At 43.8% G+C, this 21,172-nt stretch overlaps 1 protein-coding gene and 1 long non-coding RNA gene across 3 annotated transcripts in view; one reads left to right on the top strand and one right to left on the bottom strand.

Annotated features, from left to right (window-relative positions):
• The first annotated feature begins 3,875 nt into the window (after positions 1 to 3,875).
• On the top strand, positions 3,876 to 20,179 carry E2F6 (E2F transcription factor 6). Of its 2 annotated transcripts, none has more exons than XM_048498670.1 (7): positions 3,876 to 4,215; positions 11,665 to 11,779; positions 13,129 to 13,345; positions 15,261 to 15,419; positions 15,574 to 15,688; positions 17,181 to 17,328; positions 19,396 to 20,179. In XM_048498670.1, exons 1-6 carry the CDS (start codon positions 4,147 to 4,149, stop codon positions 17,307 to 17,309), a joined length of 804 nt encoding a protein of 267 aa, XP_048354627.1. In that variant the 5' UTR covers positions 3,876 to 4,146; the 3' UTR covers positions 17,310 to 17,328; positions 19,396 to 20,179. The 2 variants fall into 2 exon arrangements, with proteins under 2 accessions (XP_048354627.1, XP_048354638.1); XM_048498681.1 differs by lacking the exon at positions 3,876 to 4,215 and adding an exon at positions 5,843 to 6,008.
• The window catches only part of LOC125433821, a 34,799-nt gene continuing 27,509 nt past the window's right edge, over positions 13,883 to 21,172 (bottom strand). Inside the window, exon 2 of the long non-coding RNA XR_007244673.1 lies at positions 13,883 to 14,324. This is a non-coding gene — a long non-coding RNA (uncharacterized LOC125433821). The remainder of the gene's footprint in view (positions 14,325 to 21,172) is intronic.

Genomic DNA, 21,172 nt, shown 5'->3' with positions numbered 1-21,172 from the left:
GTCCTTTGCAAAGAAAGGCAGGGTATATATCCTAATGCCATTCCTTGTAAGCACATTTCTATTCTATAGAGGGGGCTTCTAATCTAATTAACACTGTATGCATTTTCTTGGCAAGAAGCATCTGGGGTGTTTATCTGAGTAAATGTACGTACAGTCAAAAGTCACACATTGAATTAGTTTAGGACGGGGTATAATAGAACACTCTTTAGCAAATGAAATGACTGCCCTCTGGTGGAAAACAAAGAAGCAAATAATTTGAACTACAGTGACTCTTTCAATCCTTTCACATAGGACAACCTGCCTCTGAATACATTATAGCACAGATTTCTAAAACATGTAAAAATACGCTTCACTGAAATGAAGACATTAAGCAAGAATAATTACAGTGTCTTAGATTCAGTGGAGAGATGTCTGTGGATTTTGTTCCCCTTTCCTGCTACAGACCTCTGACTCTCCCCATCCACACTGCTTGTGGGGCAGGCAGGGGGGTAGCTTTCCCCAACTTCAGGGGGCATTTGGAGGTTGCAACGGAAAGGAGGCAAAGAAGTCCTACTCTGTGAATAGAAATCCATTCCTATAGAAATCACCATTACATTAGACCGTAAGGCGAAATGGCCAGGTCCCAAGAGTCAGTGTCTAGAGCAGGGGTAGGGAACCTGCGGCTCTCCAGATGTTCAGGAACTACAATTCCCATCAGCCTCTGTCAGCATGGCCAATTGGCCATGCTGGTAGGGGCTGATGGGAATTGTAGTTCCTGAACATCTGGAGAGCCGCAGGTTCCCTACCCCTGCTCTAGAGGGAACAAACACAAGTGTGGAGTGAGAGCTGTCATGTACGTATTGTTGATATGATCATGTTTTGAACAAACAAGTGTATCAAAGAAAATGAGGTATATCAAGGAAAACAGGGAATGTATCAAGGAAAACAGGGATTATGTGACATGTTGTTCACCTTGACTCTGCTGTTCTGCCCTGTTACTGGATCCACTGATACTTTAACTGGCTGCAGACAGACCCTTTGCTCAATAAGAGATAGGGGCAGAGGTGGGATCCAGCAGGTTCTCACAGGTTCCCGAGAGTAGGTTACTAATTATTTGTGTGTGCCGAGAGGGGGTTACTAATTGGTGATTTTGCCACATGATTTTTGCCTTAGTTACGCTCCTCCTCTCAGCAGTAGCACACAGAACTTGAAGCAGTCTAGCAGGAGGTGCACCGGCATGCGTGGCAGCCTGCACCTGCGTGCATTTGTTTCCTGCACAAAGACCAGCGCAGCGGCTGTGTCCTTGCCACAGCCCCACCCAGGAATGCCCCACCCCCAGAATGCCCGGCCACGCCCCCGTCGTGCCCCGCCCAGCCCCACTGGCGCTACGCCACAGTTTGAATCCCACCACCATGGGAACTTGTTACTAAAATTTTTGGATCCCACCACTGGATAGGGGGTCCCACCTTGCAACTGGCCAGGTGGTGGTCAATTCTGACACCAGACCTCCAGACAATTGTGTGGTGGCAAAAAGGTAACCAATCAGGTATTTGCAAATTTTTATTGTCTGCTTGAAAGACTATATAAAAAGTGTCTTTGAAATGTGTTCTATGGACATTGTTTTTTGGCTGACTACAGAACATTGCCTCACTATTATTGCAATAAAAGCTTATCTGCTTCGTTGAACCAATCTACATGTCTCTGTGTAACTGGGAGACTGTTGGAATTTTCCAACAAAGTCAGTCCAACATATGTGAACCACAACTACACCACTGTGGAAAAGATAATTCTTCTCATAATGGCTTCACAATGTTAGTTTTCACTCAACAACAGACAAAAGTGATAACAAACTATTATTTTAATTGCAAGATTCATGAATTTAGGTTAGACCAAAGTTCCGTCAGTCTTTTGATGTATGTACAATGTATGCATCACGATCTTGGGTGTTCAATGGTAAGTCTACAGTATCTTAACCATGTGAGATTGGTCTTGTTTATAGGAGCTCTCCATCATACCTGACTCATTAACTATGGATCTTCCACTTGCATGAAGAAATCTTCACATTAGCAAAAACTCATAAGGACATCTGCCACAGCTTTGGAAACACTCCATACGACATCTGCCACCCATAGCCTGTCTGAAATAACTGCTTATTCTCCCTTGCTGTTTCTTAAGCTTAGAATTAGTGCAATTTAATCCTTCTAATATCTCTTCAATACCCACTTTTTCTGTAAACACTTTGGAGCCATTTTGAGTTTGGTATATATAATTTCCTTATACTCATGTCTTGTAATCCTTCCTTTGCCAACCTCCCCCTTGTGAAAATTAGGTTGCAATCTATAAACACGAAATACCACTCACTGACTCACTGACTGGCTCACCAACAGAACTCAAAAACCACCGAAGCCACACACATGAAATTTGGCATACCTGTTCCTTACTACTCCAGGTGCCCACTAAGAAAGGATTTCCCAAAATATTCACTTTCACTCGATTTATTACCTATTTACTGTTTTAACTGCTCATCTCTGGCCATCTGCGCGAACATTCTAAGGGCAAACCAACCGCTCAGTCCACAGACATGCTGCACGAACATTCTAAGGGTGACAGTTCAACACCACCAGCTTCATGTCCTTCACCAACTGCACTCTACCACCGCCCTCCACAACGCACGTGAACCTAGTTGAAAACAAACCCATCAGTCCACAGACAGGATGTGAGGAAATATGCTGCATGTCACCCCAAAGTTCACAAACAGGCTGCAAAAAAGTATGCTGAATGTCACCCCAAAGTTGACAGGCTGTGAAAAAGTACTCCTCCACCCACCCTCACGTTAACAACACAGCTACAGCCAAATACTATCAAAACAGATTACAAACCATACTATCACCTTGGACTATTAAACATTTGTCGGGTTTCGCATATGGACATCAGATTTATTAATGTGGAGACAAGTTTATTGCTCTCAGCCTCCGATCACCCTGTGTTTGGTGTTGTGCTCTGAAGTGATGGGATGAGTCCCCAGGAATGTGCTGCAGTGGCGGTACAGTCCAACTCCCTGCCCTTCAACCCTACCCTGAACCTCTTCACAGCCTTCTCACTCATCAGCATCCAATGGCAGAACACTTCCTTTCTGCATCCTGAAAATACAACGGCTGCTTCCACATGACGTCTTTTGGATCCCACCAGGTGAAAGAGAGCAATAACACCTATAGGAAGCTGCTGCAAAATATGTGAAACCCATCAGTCCAGACAGGCTGTGAGGAAATATGCTGCATGTCACCCCAAAGTGCACAAACAGGCTGTAAAGAAGTATGCTGAATGTCACCCCGAAATTCATAGAGAGCTTGTGATGAAGTATGCGTAGCGAAGCACGGGTGCCCTGCTAGTATTGGATAGAGGAAAAACTACCGAATAACAGCAAGAATAAGATAAGAAGTTAGCCACAGTGGGCAAGAAGCAAAAAAAAGCATAAATCACATGATGGCACCTGCCTGGGTCTGATCTAAATGTGCAGCAGAATAAAGTGGCAGAATGAAGCCAAATGAAATAAATTAAGTTTTTTTCCCCCGTTCTCCTTTATCCCTTATTTCCCCTCAGCAGAACAATAACCAGTAGCGCCAGTACCACACCAGCAGGGTTTTTTTAGTTTGGTGCTGTCTACAGGATGCAAAGGGCTACACTAGAACCTTTTTTGCTGATGTTCTCATTAACAATTTACAGAAAACTGTACATGGGGGGTGGGAAAATCATTAAAAATACAGCTCTCCAGCCGTAGTCTGGAGTGGTGCCATTCATGGCGGGGGGCGGGGAGATTAAAGCAGCTACTACGCCAAGGCCTGCCACCAGGGAAATAGGGAAGACGCTGTGAAACGAAGCCGTAGGAGGAGCTTTGCAAGGGTGGCGGTCAGCGTCAAGCCCAAACCAGTCCAGGGGAAAGGAGCAAAAGGCTGCGGCCCTAGAGCGAGATCCGTCTTGCAAAAGGAGGCGGGTCTTTGGCGAGGCAGCCAGGAAAGGGCGGCCTCTCAGCGGCCATGGTGGGAGGTGGCGCTTTCTCTGTTCTGGTTCTCTCAACCCGCCACCGAGCCCGAGGAGAGGCTGAATTGCAAGGCCGAGGGCTGACTGAAGTCTCCTCTTCTTCAAGGGGCGGGGGTTGGCTGCGTTAACATGGCCGCACGCAGCCCGGAACAGCAGTCGTCACCTCTGCTTCCCCAGCTTCCCATGGATCTACTGCAAGTGAGTAAAGGAGCAATCTAGGGAAGCGACGTTTGTTTACTCGGAAGCGAGACTCTTTGAATGCCATGGGATTTGCTTCCGAGTAGGGGAGTTTTGGATTTGCTCGGCTCCTGTGCGCTCCCTTGGCTTGGGCGTGCACGGAAAAGCAGACGGGCCCATGGTGTGTGCGCGGGCGCCCAGGAACGGGAGGGTTACTGGAAATTGGAGAGCATCCGAGAGTGTTGCAGTTGGGGTCAGGACTCTTATGCTGGGGCGCATTTAAAAACTAGGGACCTGTAAATAATAGGAGGGAACGTGCACGCGTGAGCAGCCACATCCTTGGTAGGGTGCATGGGGAAGGGGGATTGGGAGGGATTCGTCTAACCCTTCCCGCCTTTTTCAAGAAAAGCGTTGTTGCAAAAGGGTTTATGGCTTAGTTCTGTAATGTCTAGTTAGTCTGTTTCTACTCCGTCCTTACCGTCTCCGTTTCCCATTTTCTGGTTTGCAACACCTTTGTAAGGTAGATGACTCTACGGGATATGACTAGTCCATAGTCACCCAGCAAGCTTCATAGCAGAGTGAAATTTGAGTTTGCAGACTTCAGGTGCAACACTGTAGTTGCTACTGTGGCTCTCTGTTTTTCCATCTTTTCTATGCTGAATAGAAAGGACAGGTATTGTCGAAGGCTTTCAGTACCGGATTCAACTAGTTGTGGTGGGTTTTCCGGGCTATGAGGCCGTGGTCTGGTGGATCTTGTTCCTAACGTTTCGCCTGCATCTGTGGCTGGCGTCTTCAGAGGTGTATCACAGAGAGAAGTGTGTTACACACTGTGTCTAGAAAGGACAGGACTTTCTATGGCCAGGGTGAGGGTGTGTATCAGTCTCCAGAACCCATGCTGATGAACTTAAATTTTCAAAGCTCCCAATGGCACCTGGTGGGCCACTGCGAGTAGCAGAGAGCTGGACTAGATGGACTCTGGTCTGATCCAGCTGGCTTGTTCTTATGTTCTTAAAACGAGTGATTGAGAACTGTTAGTAGTGTTCAGTGGCTCATTGACGTGTGTAAATCTGTTTTGGCACTTGAAGAACTGTCACTGTTTCTCAGTTGGTACCAATATCTCTACATAAGTATGTAGCACTCTGTATTTTAGAAATAGTGATGCTAACTGCCCAGTTTTTTATGCCTGCCCCTCCTACTGTCCAGGAGTTTCAATTTGGTGTCGTCGGTAGGAATGGAGCATGAAGAGATTTACCTTTAGTGTCATAAACATTCAGAGCTGGACACTGAACAGTCTGCACGGTTAATCGAGATGTAGCCCAGTGATAAATAAAAATTATGGACCCAGTTAGATCTGTGAACCATGTCGCTGGTTACTTTTTGCTCATGTTCAGGTTTTCTAGGATACATGTATTTTTATTTAGGCAAAATATTTGTGTTAATTTTCCTAAAACATATACAGAGAGCCCATGATGTTTTTGTAGTGAACAGTATTGGTTTTTGTAGAACAGTGATTTTCAAACTTCAAGGCACCCATTCTAATCAGTTTCTGTGTCAACTTGTATGCCTTACATTAAGCCTCTATTTGCCAGATAAATGTCACCATTATTTCTAGTCTAGCTTTCTCGCTGACACTTATGGCAGATTACAGAAAATGAAAAGCAGTTCAATCTGACAGCAGATACCTCCACTAAGTAATGCAATACGACTAGGATTACAGAACTGGAAAACGACATAAACAAGAACTGTTTGAGACATGATATACCATAATGAAGAACGTGGCTTATAGTAGAAGAGGACATGGTAGTAAAAATAAGGTGATATGTATAGTAAACATTGCAATCAACTACTGTGTTGAAATGATCTTATTGAAATGATCTCCTAGGCTTTCTATTATAGTACTATTGTAATCCCTTCAAAGAAATGCCTTCTGAAATGTTTCTGTTCTGCATATTCTATTAAATGTTAGAAGTGGGGGGGCCTTCCTGACCTTTCAGACTGGTCATTCCACAAGGTGGGAGCTGCCACAAGGAATGCTCCTAAATGGATGGTTAGCTGTCTTACTCATTTGCAGGATGGCACCTTTAGAAGACTTTGCTCAGCTGTGTGAAAGTGTCATAGCACAGAGAACGGTAGATAAGGTGGTCATGCAGGTATATGGATCCAAGGCTACATATAGAAACAGAGGGCTTTTACGCACCTATGGTATTCACATTGCATGATTCTCTGTTACACATATGTTTTCTCCTCTTCATCAATCATCCCACCCTCAGAGTATGGGATCACTTCTATTGACTTTTCCTTTTACAGTCGTGAATCAACAGGATGACCAAGTATGTATTGCACAAAATGTAGGTATTTTACTGCACAGTGCTTTTATCTTTTTAAAAATTGTAGGAGACAAATAATAATAATCTCCTAAACCCCGTTAAATGTATCTAAATGTGAGTGTTCTCTTGAATGTCTCTTGGCTTCTAGAAAGACAGAGGCTATCAGAGGCACTCTCCATTGTCATGTACTTTCTTCATATAGACAGTTTGAGGTAGCTTTATAGTGAAGGTTGTGCTGTTGACAATTACAGTTTTAGGGAGCAATAAAAAGTGAAATTACCTTTGTCCATTTTGTCTTGTCACAGTTTCCTCTGCTGTCACCTCAAGCATTCTGTCAGTGGTTCATTATAACTTGATTCAAGCTGAGCAAATTAAATGTGCTGGAGTTTCTAGTGCAGTCAGGGTGGTTTTTTGTTCGGTGGGCGTGATGAATGGCCTAGGAGCACCTGTTGTTCACAACCATTCGTTTGGCATCAGTGACTGGCAGAAAGCCTACTGGAAGAGTTTTTGTACTAGGGTAACATAACAAAAATTAGAGGTTGTGTCCATTACCTATAAGTGGAATTGCCCTGTTAGAATTCAGTATACCCCTGTATATAAAGTGGTAGAGAAAAAGAGGGATACCGTATTTTTGAAAGCTTTTACGGCCAGAATCAACTGGGTGCTGTGGGTTTTCCGGGCTATGTGACTGTGGTCTGGTAGTTTTTGTTCCTAATGTTTCACCTGCATCTACGGCTGGCATTGTCAGAGGCATGTCACAGAAAGATGTGTATCTCTCTGTGCCATGGAGACACACGCTACTGTGACATGCCTCTGAAGATGCCAGCCATAGATGTGAGCAAAACATTAGGAACAAAAACTACCAGACCACAGCCACATTGGTCAGAAAACCTACAACACACACCAGAGGGAAAGATGTATTTATTTATTTAAAACATTTAGAGGCTGCCTTTCTCCCTTACAGACCTCGAGGCAGCTTACAGCATAGATAAAATGTATATATCAAATTACATTAAAAACAGAAACTACATTTTAAAATCACAATTCAGGACTGCTAATAAACTTAACCAAATGCAGTCCTAGACAAAACCATCTTCAACTGCCTCCAGAAGATTGAAAGTGAGAGAGCCAGATGCACATCTCACTGGAATTTGTTCCATAACTATGTCAGGTCACTCTTTCATGTATCCACCAAATAAGCTTCTTTGATTCATGGGACAGCTAAGAAGGCCTCTTTCTGTGATTGTAATTCTCAGTCAAGAACATATGGGAAAGGATGACATTTCAGATAACCTGGTCCCAAGCCATGTAGGGGTCAAAACCAGCACCTTGTACTAGACTTGGGAGTGGATCAGTAACCAGTGTAATTGCTGTAATATCTGGGTCACATGGTCCTGATATCTGGCCCTAACCAGCAGTCTAGCTGCAGCCTTTGAACACTCTTCAAGAGTAGCCACAAGTAGAGCATCTTACTGTAATCCAGTCTAGATGTAGCTAAGGCATAGATGACTGTGCCAGGAACAGATGCAGTTGATGCACCAGCTGAAGCTGGGCAGAAACACTCCATAGACACCTGGTTTTGTAAGCTAACTGCTCTGTTAAGTAACATTCCCAAGCTACGAACCTGACTTTTCTAGGGGAATATGACCCATTCAAGGCAGGAGACATTGTAGTCCCAGATCTGCCTTTCTGCTAACCCAGAGAACCTTGTCAGGATTAAGTTTCAGCTTGTTCACCCTCATCCATCCCATATTACTGACTCAAAACACCAGTTCATAACAGTTACAGCTTCCTTGGAATTAGGTGGGAAAGAAAGGTGTAGCTGGGTTTGAGATTATAGTTCAAACCTCCTAATGACTCCTCTCAGCACTTAATAGCATGAGGGATAAGGTTAAACTTCGTGGAAGCCCCATATCAACAGCCATTGGGTAGAGCAGGAATCTGCAGCACCCACCTCTGCAGCACCCATTGTACTGAGCTCAGTAGGATACTACTGTTGATAATCTCAAAGCCTGCTAAGAGATCCAACAGTACTAGCAGGGTTACATTCTCTCCGTCTGGGTCTCAGTAGAAGTCATCAGTCAAGGCGACCAAAACAGGCTCTGTAACAAACCATGGTCTGAAGCCGTATTGAAGTGAGTCTATAAAAATTAATCCCTTCCAAGAGCCCCTGGAACTGAAGAGCAACCACCCACGCAAGCAGATTATAAACTGGAATTTTTCAATTTAGTAGGGTTAGGAAGGATTTTTTCAAAGAGGTTTAATCACTGCTTCCTTGAGCGTGGGTAGTACAACCCCCGCCATCAGGGGAGGATATACCACTCCCTTTTCTGAGTCAGCCAGTCCCCCTTGGCCGTTTTTTTCAGTCAGGAAGGGCAAGGGTCAAGGACATGGGTGGTAGGTCTCACCTCTCCAAAGACCTTGTCCAGATCCTTCGGCTCCAGAGGCTGAAATGCATCCATATAAACTGGATATACAGGTGCCAAAGGTACATTGTCTGAATATGTGCATCTGTGCCAGCATCTAAGACAGAGTGGATCTGAATGAATTTGTGCGTTAAGTAGAAAATTGATCACATCAGGCCACTGTTTTGCCAGAATCAAATTCCCTAGGTCTATGATGTAAAAGCCATTGGACCACACAAAAGAGCTACATTTGATGATTATGTGAAGATGCAATGGTGGCAGAGATTGTTATTGAAATAAGGTTCAAAATCTGTTACTTTTAGACCCTTTAGAGGCTAAATAGTGGCTATTGGGAAAAGTGGACCATTGTCAGAGTTAAAAAGGCAGAGAAAATATTGTTCGTCTGTGTGGCGCCCCCGAGTGGTGGGATGCTGTCTTGCATAGGCTCCTTGAGATGGCTCACCAGTGCCTTGAGTCTCAAGAGTGGCCTCGGAGGTGAGGGAAGAGGACTCATTGACTGCCCCTCCCTCACAGTCCATACAGTTCTTCAGAGTTGAGAGCAGGGGATCTTGTTTCCTCCTCGACCAGGATCATCTCTGCCTCATATAGTGGCAACTCCACCAGTCCTGACCTTGTGGTAGAGTGTGTGCCCGCCCTTCTTGGGCTGTGATGGCTGTTCACCCTGTCTCTCCCTGCTGCAGCCCATCCCCTCCCATGTCCTTCTGCCACCCCTCCTCCCTGCCTCACCCAGACACCAAGGTCAGCCTGCCAGGACCGCTGCCACTTGTGGCTCTCACCCCCCCTTCTCGTTCAGCTGGGGGCCCACTTCCGTAGTGCTCAACTGCTGCTGTGTCTCATTCAGCCCCTGGCTCTTCCTTTGCCCACACTTCAATTCCTCTTTGCTGGCCTCGGCTGTGTCCAGATGGCGGCAGGAGGTGAGGAAGTCGTTGGGACCGCTGGGGTGGCGGGAGGGGTGCTTGTGCCACTCGACAGTGCTTCCTGGCCCTGGCTATTGTGCGTGGCTGGCTCTGGTTCATCCCAGAGCAACTGTGGGGGTTGGTGTGTGTGCTGACAGCAGACCTGCCTGAGTGCTAGCACCCACCTTCAGGCAGGGTGTGAGCGCCACCCTGGACAATCTGTAAAATCTTTATGACAATTCACCCTGTCGCATAATAACGAAAGTAGGCTGCATGATACAACTTCTCCATTACAGCGTTCGATGTTGTAGATCATGACTTTCTGGTCCACTGCCTCGCCGGTACTGGAGTTCAGGGGTCAGCCTTGTGTTGGCTGGCCTCATTTCTCCAAGGCCGGGGACTGCAGGTGATGTCGGGGAAGAGAACTCCAGGTGTCATCCCAGAAGTTGTGGGGTGCTTTGGGGGGCGATCCTCTCCCCGATGCTTTTTAACATCTACATGCACCCCCTGGCAGGATTGGTCCGGAGTTTTGGGCTGCAATGTCATCAGTATGCAGATGACACACAGCTCATGTTCACGATGGAGGGCCACCAGTCTTCGGCCCCTGATGCTCTCCAGCGTTGTTTGCTGGTTGGTTGAGAGTGAGTCGGCTGAAGTTAAATCCTACAAAGACGGAGGTCCTATGGCTAGGTCGGGGAGAGTGTCCAGTGTCCTTTGGCCTGCCTACGCTGTATGGTGAGGCTTTACAGCTCGCCTCATCCGCCAAAAGCCTAGGGGTGATTCTGGACCCAGCATTATCGATGGAGGCTCAGGTCACCAGACGGCCTTTTACCATCTGCGGCAGGCACGGCAACTGGCCCTGTACCTTTCCTGACCCGATCTGGCCACTGTGATTCATGCAACGGTCACCTCCAGACTAAACTACTGTAACTCGCTCTACGCGGGCTTGCCTGTAGCCATGATCCGGAAATTGAAACTCGTTCAGAATGCAGCAGCCAGGCTCCTTACTGGGATTTTGAACAGGGACCGGATTACACCGGTCCTATACCATCTGCATTGGCTGCTGATCAAGTACCGGATCATGTTTAAAGTGTTGATTTTGACCTTTAAAGCCATTCACGGCCTCGGACCTGCATACCTGAGGGACTGCCTCTCCCCATATTGCCCTGTTAGGCCCCTCCACTCCTCAGAAAAGGACCTATTGGTGATCCCTGGCCCAAAAGTGATCAGGCTGGCCTCTACAAGGGCCAGGGCCTTCTCAGCCCTGGCCCCTACCTGATGGAACAGGCTCCCCAAGGACATCAGGGCCCTGCAAGACTTGCAGAGTTTTCACAGGGCCTGCAAGATGGACCTGTTCCACCAGACCTTTGGTCAGCCTGGTTGGGCACATCTACCATTCCATCTGGGCATGAGGATGGGGAGGGGAGAGAAGCATGACACCATCTGCATTTTTATGGTTCTGGTTTTATCAAGTATACTGACATTTTATACTGTGTTTGAATGTATGTTTTAAAATTGCTGTTCATCGCCCTGAGCCCCTAGGGCAGTGGTTCTCAACCTTCCTAATGCCGTGACCCTTTAATACAGTTCCTCATGTTGTGGTGACCCCCAACCCTAACATTTATCCGTTTTACAGATGGAGAACACTGGTGCAGAGAGTCTTAGGCGACCCCTGTGAAAGGGTCATTTGACCCCCAAAGGGGTCCTGACCCACAGGTTGAGAACCACTGCCCTAGGAGGAGGGTAGTTTATAAAACTAATAAACTAACTAACATGGACACATAGTATTTCATTCAACCTACATTTCTCTTCTCTTTATAGGCACACATTAAAATTGAAAAGGAAGATGATGTTCAATTCGTATCTGTGAGTCACAAAGAAGTAGGTCACAATGAAGCAGTCACAAAGAAGGATGTACCCTTTGTGCCTGTTAGAAGTAAGTTTGTGTAGATATTTCTATAGATACCCAACCTGAGTCTCTTATTTTCACGATGCATACATGACCATAGCACCATAGTACTATATCTGCATCAATGCTAATCAGGTTTGGCTTTTAACCAGAGTTTAAAACCTGAGTTTTACATACAACCAAAGAAGGAGAGAGGAGAAGCCTCTCCTCATAACAACATATCATTAGTGAGCATGGGCTTTTCACTATGGCCCACTGATTTCTTTTCTTATACAATATGCTTTCACTGCAAGTAGGATCCCCCCCTTCACCAAATAAATCTCTGGAAGTGGAATACAGCCCATGAGTTTCCTCAGAGAATCAGAGACGTCATGTGAGCATATTATGTTATTTTCCAACTTGCTACTTCCAGTCCAAACAGATTTGTTTTTGAGTAAGGCTAGTGAGTCCCCCGGGGATAGGGCGGTATATTAAATTGAACTAATAATAATAATAATAATAATAATAATAATAATAATAATAATAATAATAATAATAGTGCAGGCGTAGCAATATAACAAAGACACTGAATAAAGGTGTTCACGTAATTTTGAGGCACAAATAGTAGTTTGGGATTCTTAGTCGATTCACCACGGTTGTCAGTAAAAACTGTCCTAGATATACTGTTTACTCTATATTATTTACATTGTTAGGTAAAGGTAGTTTCCTGTGCAAGCACCGAGTTATTACTGACCCTTGGGGTAACATCACATAACAACATCTTCTATCTAGGAAGACTATGTTTATGGAGTGGTTTGACATTGCTTTCCCCGGAGTTCCACACTTTCCCCCCAGCAAGCTAGGTACTCACTTTACCGACTTGGAAGGTGAGAAGGCTGAGCCAACCTCGAGCGAGCCGGCTACCTGAGACCAACTTCTGCTGTGATCAGATTCAAATTCAGGCTCACTCCACACAGTGCTCTTTGAAGCTGTGCGGAATAGCAAGATCCACTTGCAAACAGTTGTGAAAGTGGTTTGAAAACGCATTATTTTGCCTGTGCGGAAGGGGCCTCAGGTTGTGAGAAGAGCTTTGACTGCAGTACTGCAGCTTACCACTGTGCTCCCCGGGGTCCCTGTTTACATTTATAACAAATAGTCAAATGCACCTGTGCTGATAAATAAGCACCATGTTTCTTTATAAATAATTTTCATTAATATCCATAGTGCTTAATGGCATAACAAATGGGACAATCTTCTGTTCTAAGGAGCTTGCCAACTTAGAGGCAACAGAATAAAAATGTGTCTGCTGTTGAAGTCACTAATGTTAATGTTAAATCATCAGCATCTCTCCTACAGCTGGCATCAATTAACCTGAAAATCATCTTCAATCTGTACAGAAGCTGTGAAAGGCAGGAAGCCTCGTTATGATGGTTCTCTGGTCCAGTTGACCAGGAGGTTCATGGATCTTGTCAAAACCGCTCCAGAAGGAGTTCTCGACTTAAATGAGGTGTCACGGATGTTAGGGGTTCGGAAACGAAGAGTGTATGATATCACAAATGTTCTGGATGGAATACTTCTGATCCAGAAAAGATCAAAGAACCTTATCCAATGGATGTAAGTTGATTTGCATGTCCAGTTCTCAAGCAAATGAAATTTTGTGTAACTAAAGTATATAATAACTTTTAGGATGCAGAGTTCTAGAAAATGTGGTGTTAGATTAGGTGCAAGTAGGAGACCTGCAAGAACTTATGTATACGAATTGCATTTCTTCTTTATCTCTGTCCATTTTTGTTTTTTCGTTGCCTCACTCTGACAATGCTTGCAATCTCTTCCCATTTCTTTCTCTTCCATATATCTACCGTTCTCTTTTCTCACCCTCAGTAGCTTCTACTGTTCTCTCTTGGCCACTCACCCATATATTTTTGCCCCTCCCCTTCAGCATTATCAACTTTCCTTTTCTGGCTGTTCGTTTGTTTCTCTTCCCTCCAGCTTAGCCTTCCTTTCTTACCTTTCATGTATTTTAGACTTTAATCCTCAACAATGTTGGTTGTGGGTTGTCTAGAAACCCCAAACTGCCCATGACACCTTCCAGTATAATCTAATGAGATATCAGTGGCACACTTTATTTTAAAAAAACCCAGACTCTAGAGGTTTTCCTAAGCCCCTACATAGTTTATTATCAGATTTTCCTTCAGTTTCCCCCAAGCTTATGGAAAAATCTACTCTCTCTTTTTCTGGTCCTATTACGTGGATTTTTAAAATCTACATTCTATTGCCTGGTTCAGAATCAAATAATATATTGTAACAACAAAGAGAGGGAAGAACTTCCTGGAGATTTTGGCTTGGCCACAAAACTGTTTGCTATGAACAAGTTGTACTTTGAGCCTCAGCTCTCCATCTGTAATATGGGTGTAATCATAATGGCCTTCTTTACAGCATTGCCTGGAAGAATCCCTGTAACAGTCTTTGTGAAGAGATTGGAATTCTTGTTTTGGAAGGAGGGACAAACTCTGTATAAGTTGTTGTTCGTTGAGTGTTCTTAATCCAGCTCCTAAATACAGAATGTTTTGCAGTCCGGTTCAATATACTTTACCTAGAAAGAGACATTATGTTAAATTAAATTCTTCAGGTTTGCCTATGTAGAATTGCAGGTTTATTTACATTATGTAAAACAACAGGAAAAAGTAAGGGGGGGGGGTTGTAGCGAAATACATATAGGGCAGTGGAATGTACAACAGATGGGTTGCATAATGTAATTTGGTTTTTGAAGTATATAGGAATAAATACTTCATGTCTTTTGCATTTGGAAAAGATTGTGGGAATTCAGTTGCTTTAGGAGGAGGAGGAGTTTGGATTTATATCCCCCCTTTCTCTCCTGCAGGAGACTCAAAGGGGCTTACAATCTCCTTGCCCTTCCCCCCTCACAACAAACACCCTGTGAGGTGGGTGGGGCTGAGAGAGCTCCGAGAAGCTGTGACTAGCCCAAGGTCACCCAGCTGGCGTGTGTGGGAGTGCACAGGTTATTTTGACTTCCCCAGATAACCTTCCACAGCTCAGGCGGCAGAGCTGGGAATCAAACCCAGTTCCTCCAGATTAGATGCAAGAGCTCTAAACCTCCTATGCCACTGCTGGTCTAACTGCACAAGTGGCAGCGAGATGTGATTTTAGTACTTCTACTTGCATGAGTACTATAGTAGTGAATCTTCTGTGGAATTCAGCTCAGTAACTTATTATTATGCAGCTTGCACGGCTAAGTTCTGTGTGTTTTTAGGTGTGCCTTAACATATTAAAATCAGTGTTCTTAGATGTACTTAAATCTAAGATGGTAGGCCTGGTTCATTCTCTGAAAGCTAGATTTCTTCATACTGAGAGACCTATAACTACTGACAATTGATATTTATTACTAAGACCTGGTTTTGCTTTTGTTAAAAAAAACTCTTGCAATGATCAGCAGGTTCATGCAATAGCTTTGTTTTTTCCCTTCAAATTTCTGTATTGCAAGTCTAAAAATCTGTGTGTTCTGCCTTAGTGGTTCGGATATCAAACAGATTACAAACAGGACCCCTGAACATCAAAAGTTAAAAGATGAGCTCTATGACTTAACTGCGATGGAGGAAGCTTTGGATGAATTAATCAAGGATTGTGCTCATCAGTTGTTTGACTTAACAGATGACAAAGAAAATGCAAGATATCCTTTTCATTTTATTTCCTCTTCTAATGAGAAACATTTTGAAATGCTTGCTTTGAGCAACAGAAAGATGTTATGAATTTTTGCATGGCATGTTATAGTACTTTGCATCTCTAACAAAAGTGGTTGTTAAAATTCCTTTACTATTGCATACATTAGCGTATGTGACCTATCACGATATCCACAGCATTCAGACATTTCAAGAGCAGATTGTTATTGTAATCAAGGCACCAGAAGAAACAAAAATGGAGGTACCAGCTCCAAAAGAAGTAAGCATTTTTCTACAAATATTTTTAATTGAAGGCAAGGGTGTTAGTATAGGTAGATAAGCACAACATCTGTTTATAAAGGTCAACAGTGTAGTTTTGTTCTTTAAAAATTTCATCGAGGAAGCAGTCATATATAAAAATATATCTATATACAGTGGCATATTTGTCTAGGGACAAGGGGTACCCCTTGTCTCTGGGCGCCATTCTTCTGGTCACGGTGGGGATTGGCCCCCCATGTGACCAGGAAGACGGCAGCAGGGGTTGAGAGCGCTCAAAGACGACGAGGCAGCAGGACCTCAGAGCCTCACCCCCAGGCCGGCGGGGGTGGGGGGTGGGAATGGAGACAATTTGTCTACAGGCGTCATTTACCCCGGTCAGCCTCTGTCTATATATCAAGTGTACCTCTCCATTTAAATGTTAAAGGAATATGGAGTACAGTATACAATTTAAGCTGCCATTTTTCTTTCATGGAAGTGAGAGGCACTTGAATGAGTGCTGTTAACATCCCAATCTTAAAATGGGTTTTGGTGAAATACACTATAAGAATAATTGTTCAGCATTAGGCTGTAAGAAATGCCACTGCTCAAGGAGGACTTTGAATAAAAAGGGGTCTTGGGCACTGCTTGCTTGCTTAAATTTTGTTTTCAAATGTGCTTTAAGAGGGGGTCAGCAACTGGTAGCCCTCAGGCCAACTTTGGCCCCTAAGTGACAATATATGAACCTCCATTTCTACGCATACTCAGGCAAAAAGGGGAGATGAATGAGCAGTATCTGTGACACTAGGATAAATTTGTGGCACAAGACTCTCTGGAGAAAAATACTGAGACTTAAATCTACTGCTGTCTTCTGAGAAAATCAGTAATGGACCAGAGACTTAGTTTGTTTTGACTGATTGTGGTGGGTTTTCTGGGCTGTGTGGCCATAGTCTGGTAGATCTTGTTTCTTACGTTTCGCCTGCATCTGTGGCTGGCATTTTCAGAGGTATATCACAGAGAAAAGTTTGTTTCACACTGTGTCTAGTGAGAAGGGAAAGTTTAGTGTTCTCAAATAAAATGTTATATCCAGTTTTGTTTAACGCATGTTCTGCAACTGCATATTTTTCAGGATGGTTAAGCTGACAGTGTTTTTCGTGCTCCTTAATGCGAGTCTGAATGCTGCATTTTGTGGTTCCTATGTAAATCTTTCCACAGCTGCAGGGTATGTGATAGACTCCTGCAGAAGTGAGGGGGTCTCTCGTCCTTTGCTGAGCGTAGCATCTGCTGTATTTTCCTGGTGGGTTTGAAGATGGTTTGTAGGAACAAGATCTACCAGACCACGGCCACACAGCCCGGAAAACCCACCACAACCTGTTGAATCCAGCCATGAAAACCTTCGACTATACATTAGTGTGTTTTGTTTGTCAAAACTTTGTTAGTTTGTCAAACTTTTTTGTTAGTTTGTCAAAACTTTGAATACTGGATTCTTGCTTTAACAAAATCTTTGTGTTTTGCAGGATTCTATAGAAGTACGTATAAGAAGCACAAAAGGACCCATTGATGTCTATTTATGTGAGGTACCACTAAGTAACCCAGATGATGATGCTTTGAAAAACTCCGGCAGCCTTTCGTTCAAAACAAAATAAGCAGCTGCTGTGTTTGAAGGTAAATATAGTAAAATGGAAGGAGGACACTGATATGTACCATTTAGATGTAACACACTGGTTACGCTTGCATAAATGTAACAAAAAGAGATAGGAGTCCTGTGGCACGTTAAAAGCCAACAACGTATTCCAGTCTAAGGCTTTGAGAAGACAGGAACACATGAAGCTACCTTCTACTGATCCATCAAGGGCAATATAGTCTGCTATGATTGGCAGCCGCTGATATCACCTGATCCTCTTCTAGGATGCTAGGGGTTGAAATGGGACCTTCTCATGCAAAGCAGGTGCTCTGCAACTGAGCCATGACCCCTTCCCATCTGAAGAAGTGTGCTTGAGTCCATAAAAGCTTGTTCTGGAATACAATTGTGATACTTCATGTGCCAATTGACCTGCTTTTTACAACCGTTAAATGTTTTGCTTGTTTAAGTCAGCGCACAATATATTTAATCTTCATTGTTCAGATATGAAATGTAAAAATCTTGTGTTGTCATCTTCCATGGGACATTATACTACACAGTTCCATGGATCTGAGTTATTTAAATGATAGTGGTGTCCTGTAGTACACTATAGGATAGTCTCTGCTGAAATAAAATGGAAAATAGAGGCATTTGAATCAAAACATGCTTACTATTTCAGCAATGCTTACTTCTGCAATTAATCATAGTCTTGCATCACTGCTGTGAAAGAAATTTAGTCCACACTGTATAACCCTGTATTAATCCACACTTATCCATGCTGAAGAATTTGTATAAACCACCCTGATTCATTTATTCCAGTCTTCCTGCCCGCCTGCCCCACACACACACAGAGAAAAGCATTCCAAGCATTAGGAAATTGTCTGGGACTGCTGGTAAAATTGGTCAGGGTTCCTGGAAAGGTGCTCACATTTTGTGGCACTTGGAAATATATTTTTGTCTGGAATTTGCTCTACTTTAGAGGCTAACTGCAATGTGAATGGGGGGGGGGGGGTAGGGTTTGAAGCCGCACTGGAATGAGTGTGACGCCAGCACCATTGCCACCATTGCGCAAACAGGCCTGGACACTGACACAGAAGAACTTCAGTCGGCAGCATGGCACAGCTCTGTGGTGGGCAAATGTGAAAGTTTGCCCTTGTGGTAGTGGTCCTCTTCCTTAGGAGGCTCCGCTAGTATGGACAGGAGTGTTTCCAGAGGTGGATGTTAGTTGGTTTCCTAAGCCCTTTGGGCCTGGGAACGCTCCCTTTTTCTGACACAGGAAAAGGGTGGCATAAGTCATTCCCCTGAATGGGCCTTTTCATGGTTGGGCAGGGGTTTTTCTTTGTTTTCCTGCTGGCTGTGCTGGCCAGTGCCCCTTTGGAGGTGGTGGGGTAACGTTGTCTGTCCAATACCACCCCTTCCCTTGGATTGGCCTCCCAAGTTATCATTCCTTAGGCTAAATTTGGAATGAGAACCTTTATTGCTCGTGTCTGTCACAGCAATGGCTGCTTTTAAGAACTTGCACCATAAAAAGGTTATGTCTTTCTATGGAGTAACACTGCCCTTGCTCCCCAAAGGGCTTTGACTTCTTGTAGAACAACAGTATTTGAGTCTTATTTATAGGGTTTTTGTCATCCTTGCTGTAACAGCTAGGTACGCTTCAGCAGCACATGGTAATGGATGGTTTCTCTTTAACAGCCACTTGAGATCAGAGTAAGTACATGAGTGAGTAATGCAGTATGTTTAAGATCAGATTGCCAGCAGTCTCAACATGTAGTTTTAATGTACAGTGCAAAAGAGGTAATGTAGGTAAGAACTGTTTAACTTGGGCCCCTTCCGCACATGCAGAATAATGCACTTTGCAGCTGGATTTTACTGTGCGAAATAGCAAAATCCACTTGCAAACAATTGGGAAAGTAGATTGAAAGTGCATTATTCTGCATGTGTGGAAGGGGCCTTGCATTGGTCTCAGACTTAAGTATGCTTTTGTTGTGCATGCTTCAATGTCACTTTGGAAGCAACAGTTTTTAATCAAAACACCTTTAACAAACATGGCTTCCTTGACCAGTATGTATCTCACCCTAAAATAGCATGTCTTCTGTTTTTACTTCTAGAGCAGACAGAATAAGAAAAATGTGTGCAGCAGTCTGAGCTTCGGCTCTATGGACTTCACAGGATTTATATTACCTGGCAACACAGAGGCAACAAAGCTTTTCTTAACTGCAGTCAGGAGACAAGGATGTGTCCATGGGATTGCAGGGCCAATCCATGCCTTGAAACTTTATTCTAGCAGAGAGACTGAGACTAACCTGCATCCTTGTTCTCTAATGTCCAGTTGTAATTTGAATGCTACTGGGCCAGCCAGACTTTGAAAAGGTGGCTAGATTGCTGTCTGTGCAGCTCTTTCATCAGAAGTGTGTATGCAGGCATGCACCTGAGAACAAATCGGTAGCATCTTGTGCAGCTTAATGGAATGGCAAGGAACATGAATTTGTCAATAAAAAATACCACCTTTTGGAACTGAATTTGTAGCAAAATATGGATGGTAAGGGACAATACTTGAAGAAGTGCACTTTTTAACTCTGAAGCCAAATGGAATGATTAAGCCTGTACTGAGATACTGAAAGAACTTTGCAGGGGAAATATTTCACACAGGAAGGAAAGAATAAAGCATAACCTTGTCAAAATTATGCACTGTTCCATGGGATCTGTTTAGGTAAGGTGCATTGAGTTCAGTATTGAACTGTGGATGTAAATCTTCAAGAAATATATACTGCTTAGATCCATATGTGCATATGTGTATCACGTTTAAATAGCTGCCAGTGGGAATTTTGGCAGGGTGAGTGGCAATTCTACTTCTGTACAGAAAAATGGAAATAAACTTGTAAATTTGAAAAATGTTCAGCCTTCTGTCCTCATTAACTTATTGGTAGCACGCAACTAAAGTTTAAACATGCTTTGTAAACTAAAGCATGCAATTTTAACAATAAAATATTGCTCATATATAGAGATGTGAAGGCCCAAGAGGGAGGATAAATGGGGGAGGGGGTCCCTGAGCCCCGTTATTCATTTTTTCTCACAGAAAAAAATGGACATTTTTTGAATGAGGCAAGCAGTAAGTTTGCTGCTGATGCTTCTCAGGACTTATGGGTTAGAGCACAGGAGGGGGGAGGGAGGAAAAGAGATTATGGTGGTGATTATTATTTATTAGCTTGTGCCATCTGTTAACCATTTCGCACTGTTGTTTTATTGTTTATTGTAGTTTTAATTGTTTATTGTAACAATTTTAGTGAGTGTATAATTGATTTTATAATGTGACCCGCCCTGAGCCCTGCAGGGATTGGGTGGGATATAAAATAAACAAATAAATATTTTAATGCTCATGAACTTGAGGCTAAATTGGAATTAGAAAGGGGATCATTTAAGAAAATCTAACTTGCCCACTGAAAAGTTTTCTAGAGGTTGGTTATTGAACAGAACAGCACAGACAAGGTCTTCATGAAAACAAAGGACAAGGAAGAAGAAGAGGAGAAGGAGGAGGAGTTTGGATTTATATCCCCCCTTTCTCTCCTGTAGGAGACTCAAAGAGGCTTACAATCTCCTTGCCCTTCCCCCCTCACAACAAACACCCTGTGAGGTAGGTGGGGCTGAGAGAGCTCCGAGAAACTGTGACTAGCCCAAGGTCACCCAGCTGGCGTGTGGGGGTGCACAGGCTAATCTGAATTCCCCAGATAAGCCTCCACAACTCAAGCGGCAGAGCTGGGAATCAAACCCGGTTCCTCCAGTTCAGAATGCACCTGCTCTTAGCCACTATGCCACTGCTGCTCCTTTTACACGCCTTTACAACATATATGGTACTAACGATAGGTACTTTGCTAGGTACCTTTATTG

The sequence above is a fragment of the Sphaerodactylus townsendi genome, linkage group LG01, assembly GCF_021028975.2.
Source record: "Sphaerodactylus townsendi isolate TG3544 linkage group LG01, MPM_Stown_v2.3, whole genome shotgun sequence".
Classification (NCBI taxonomy): Eukaryota; Metazoa; Chordata; class Lepidosauria; order Squamata; family Sphaerodactylidae; genus Sphaerodactylus; species Sphaerodactylus townsendi.
Note: the sequence above shows the minus strand (reverse complement) of the source record. Positions and strands in the feature narration are given on the sequence as shown.

What these genes read in the sequence shown, in the direction of transcription:
- E2F6 (XM_048498670.1), top strand. Translation starts at nt 4,147, where the DNA reads ATGGCCGCACGCAGCCCGGAACAGCAGTCGTCACCTCTGCTTCCCCAG. An exon ending in GATGACAAAGAAAATGCAAG is followed by an intron (nt 15,420 to 15,573) that starts ATATCCTTTTCA and finishes ACTATTGCATAC; the next exon opens with ATTAGCGTATGTGACCTATC. An exon ending in AGGTACCAGCTCCAAAAGAA is followed by an intron (nt 15,689 to 17,180) that starts GTAAGCATTTTT and finishes TGTGTTTTGCAG; the next exon opens with GATTCTATAGAAGTACGTAT.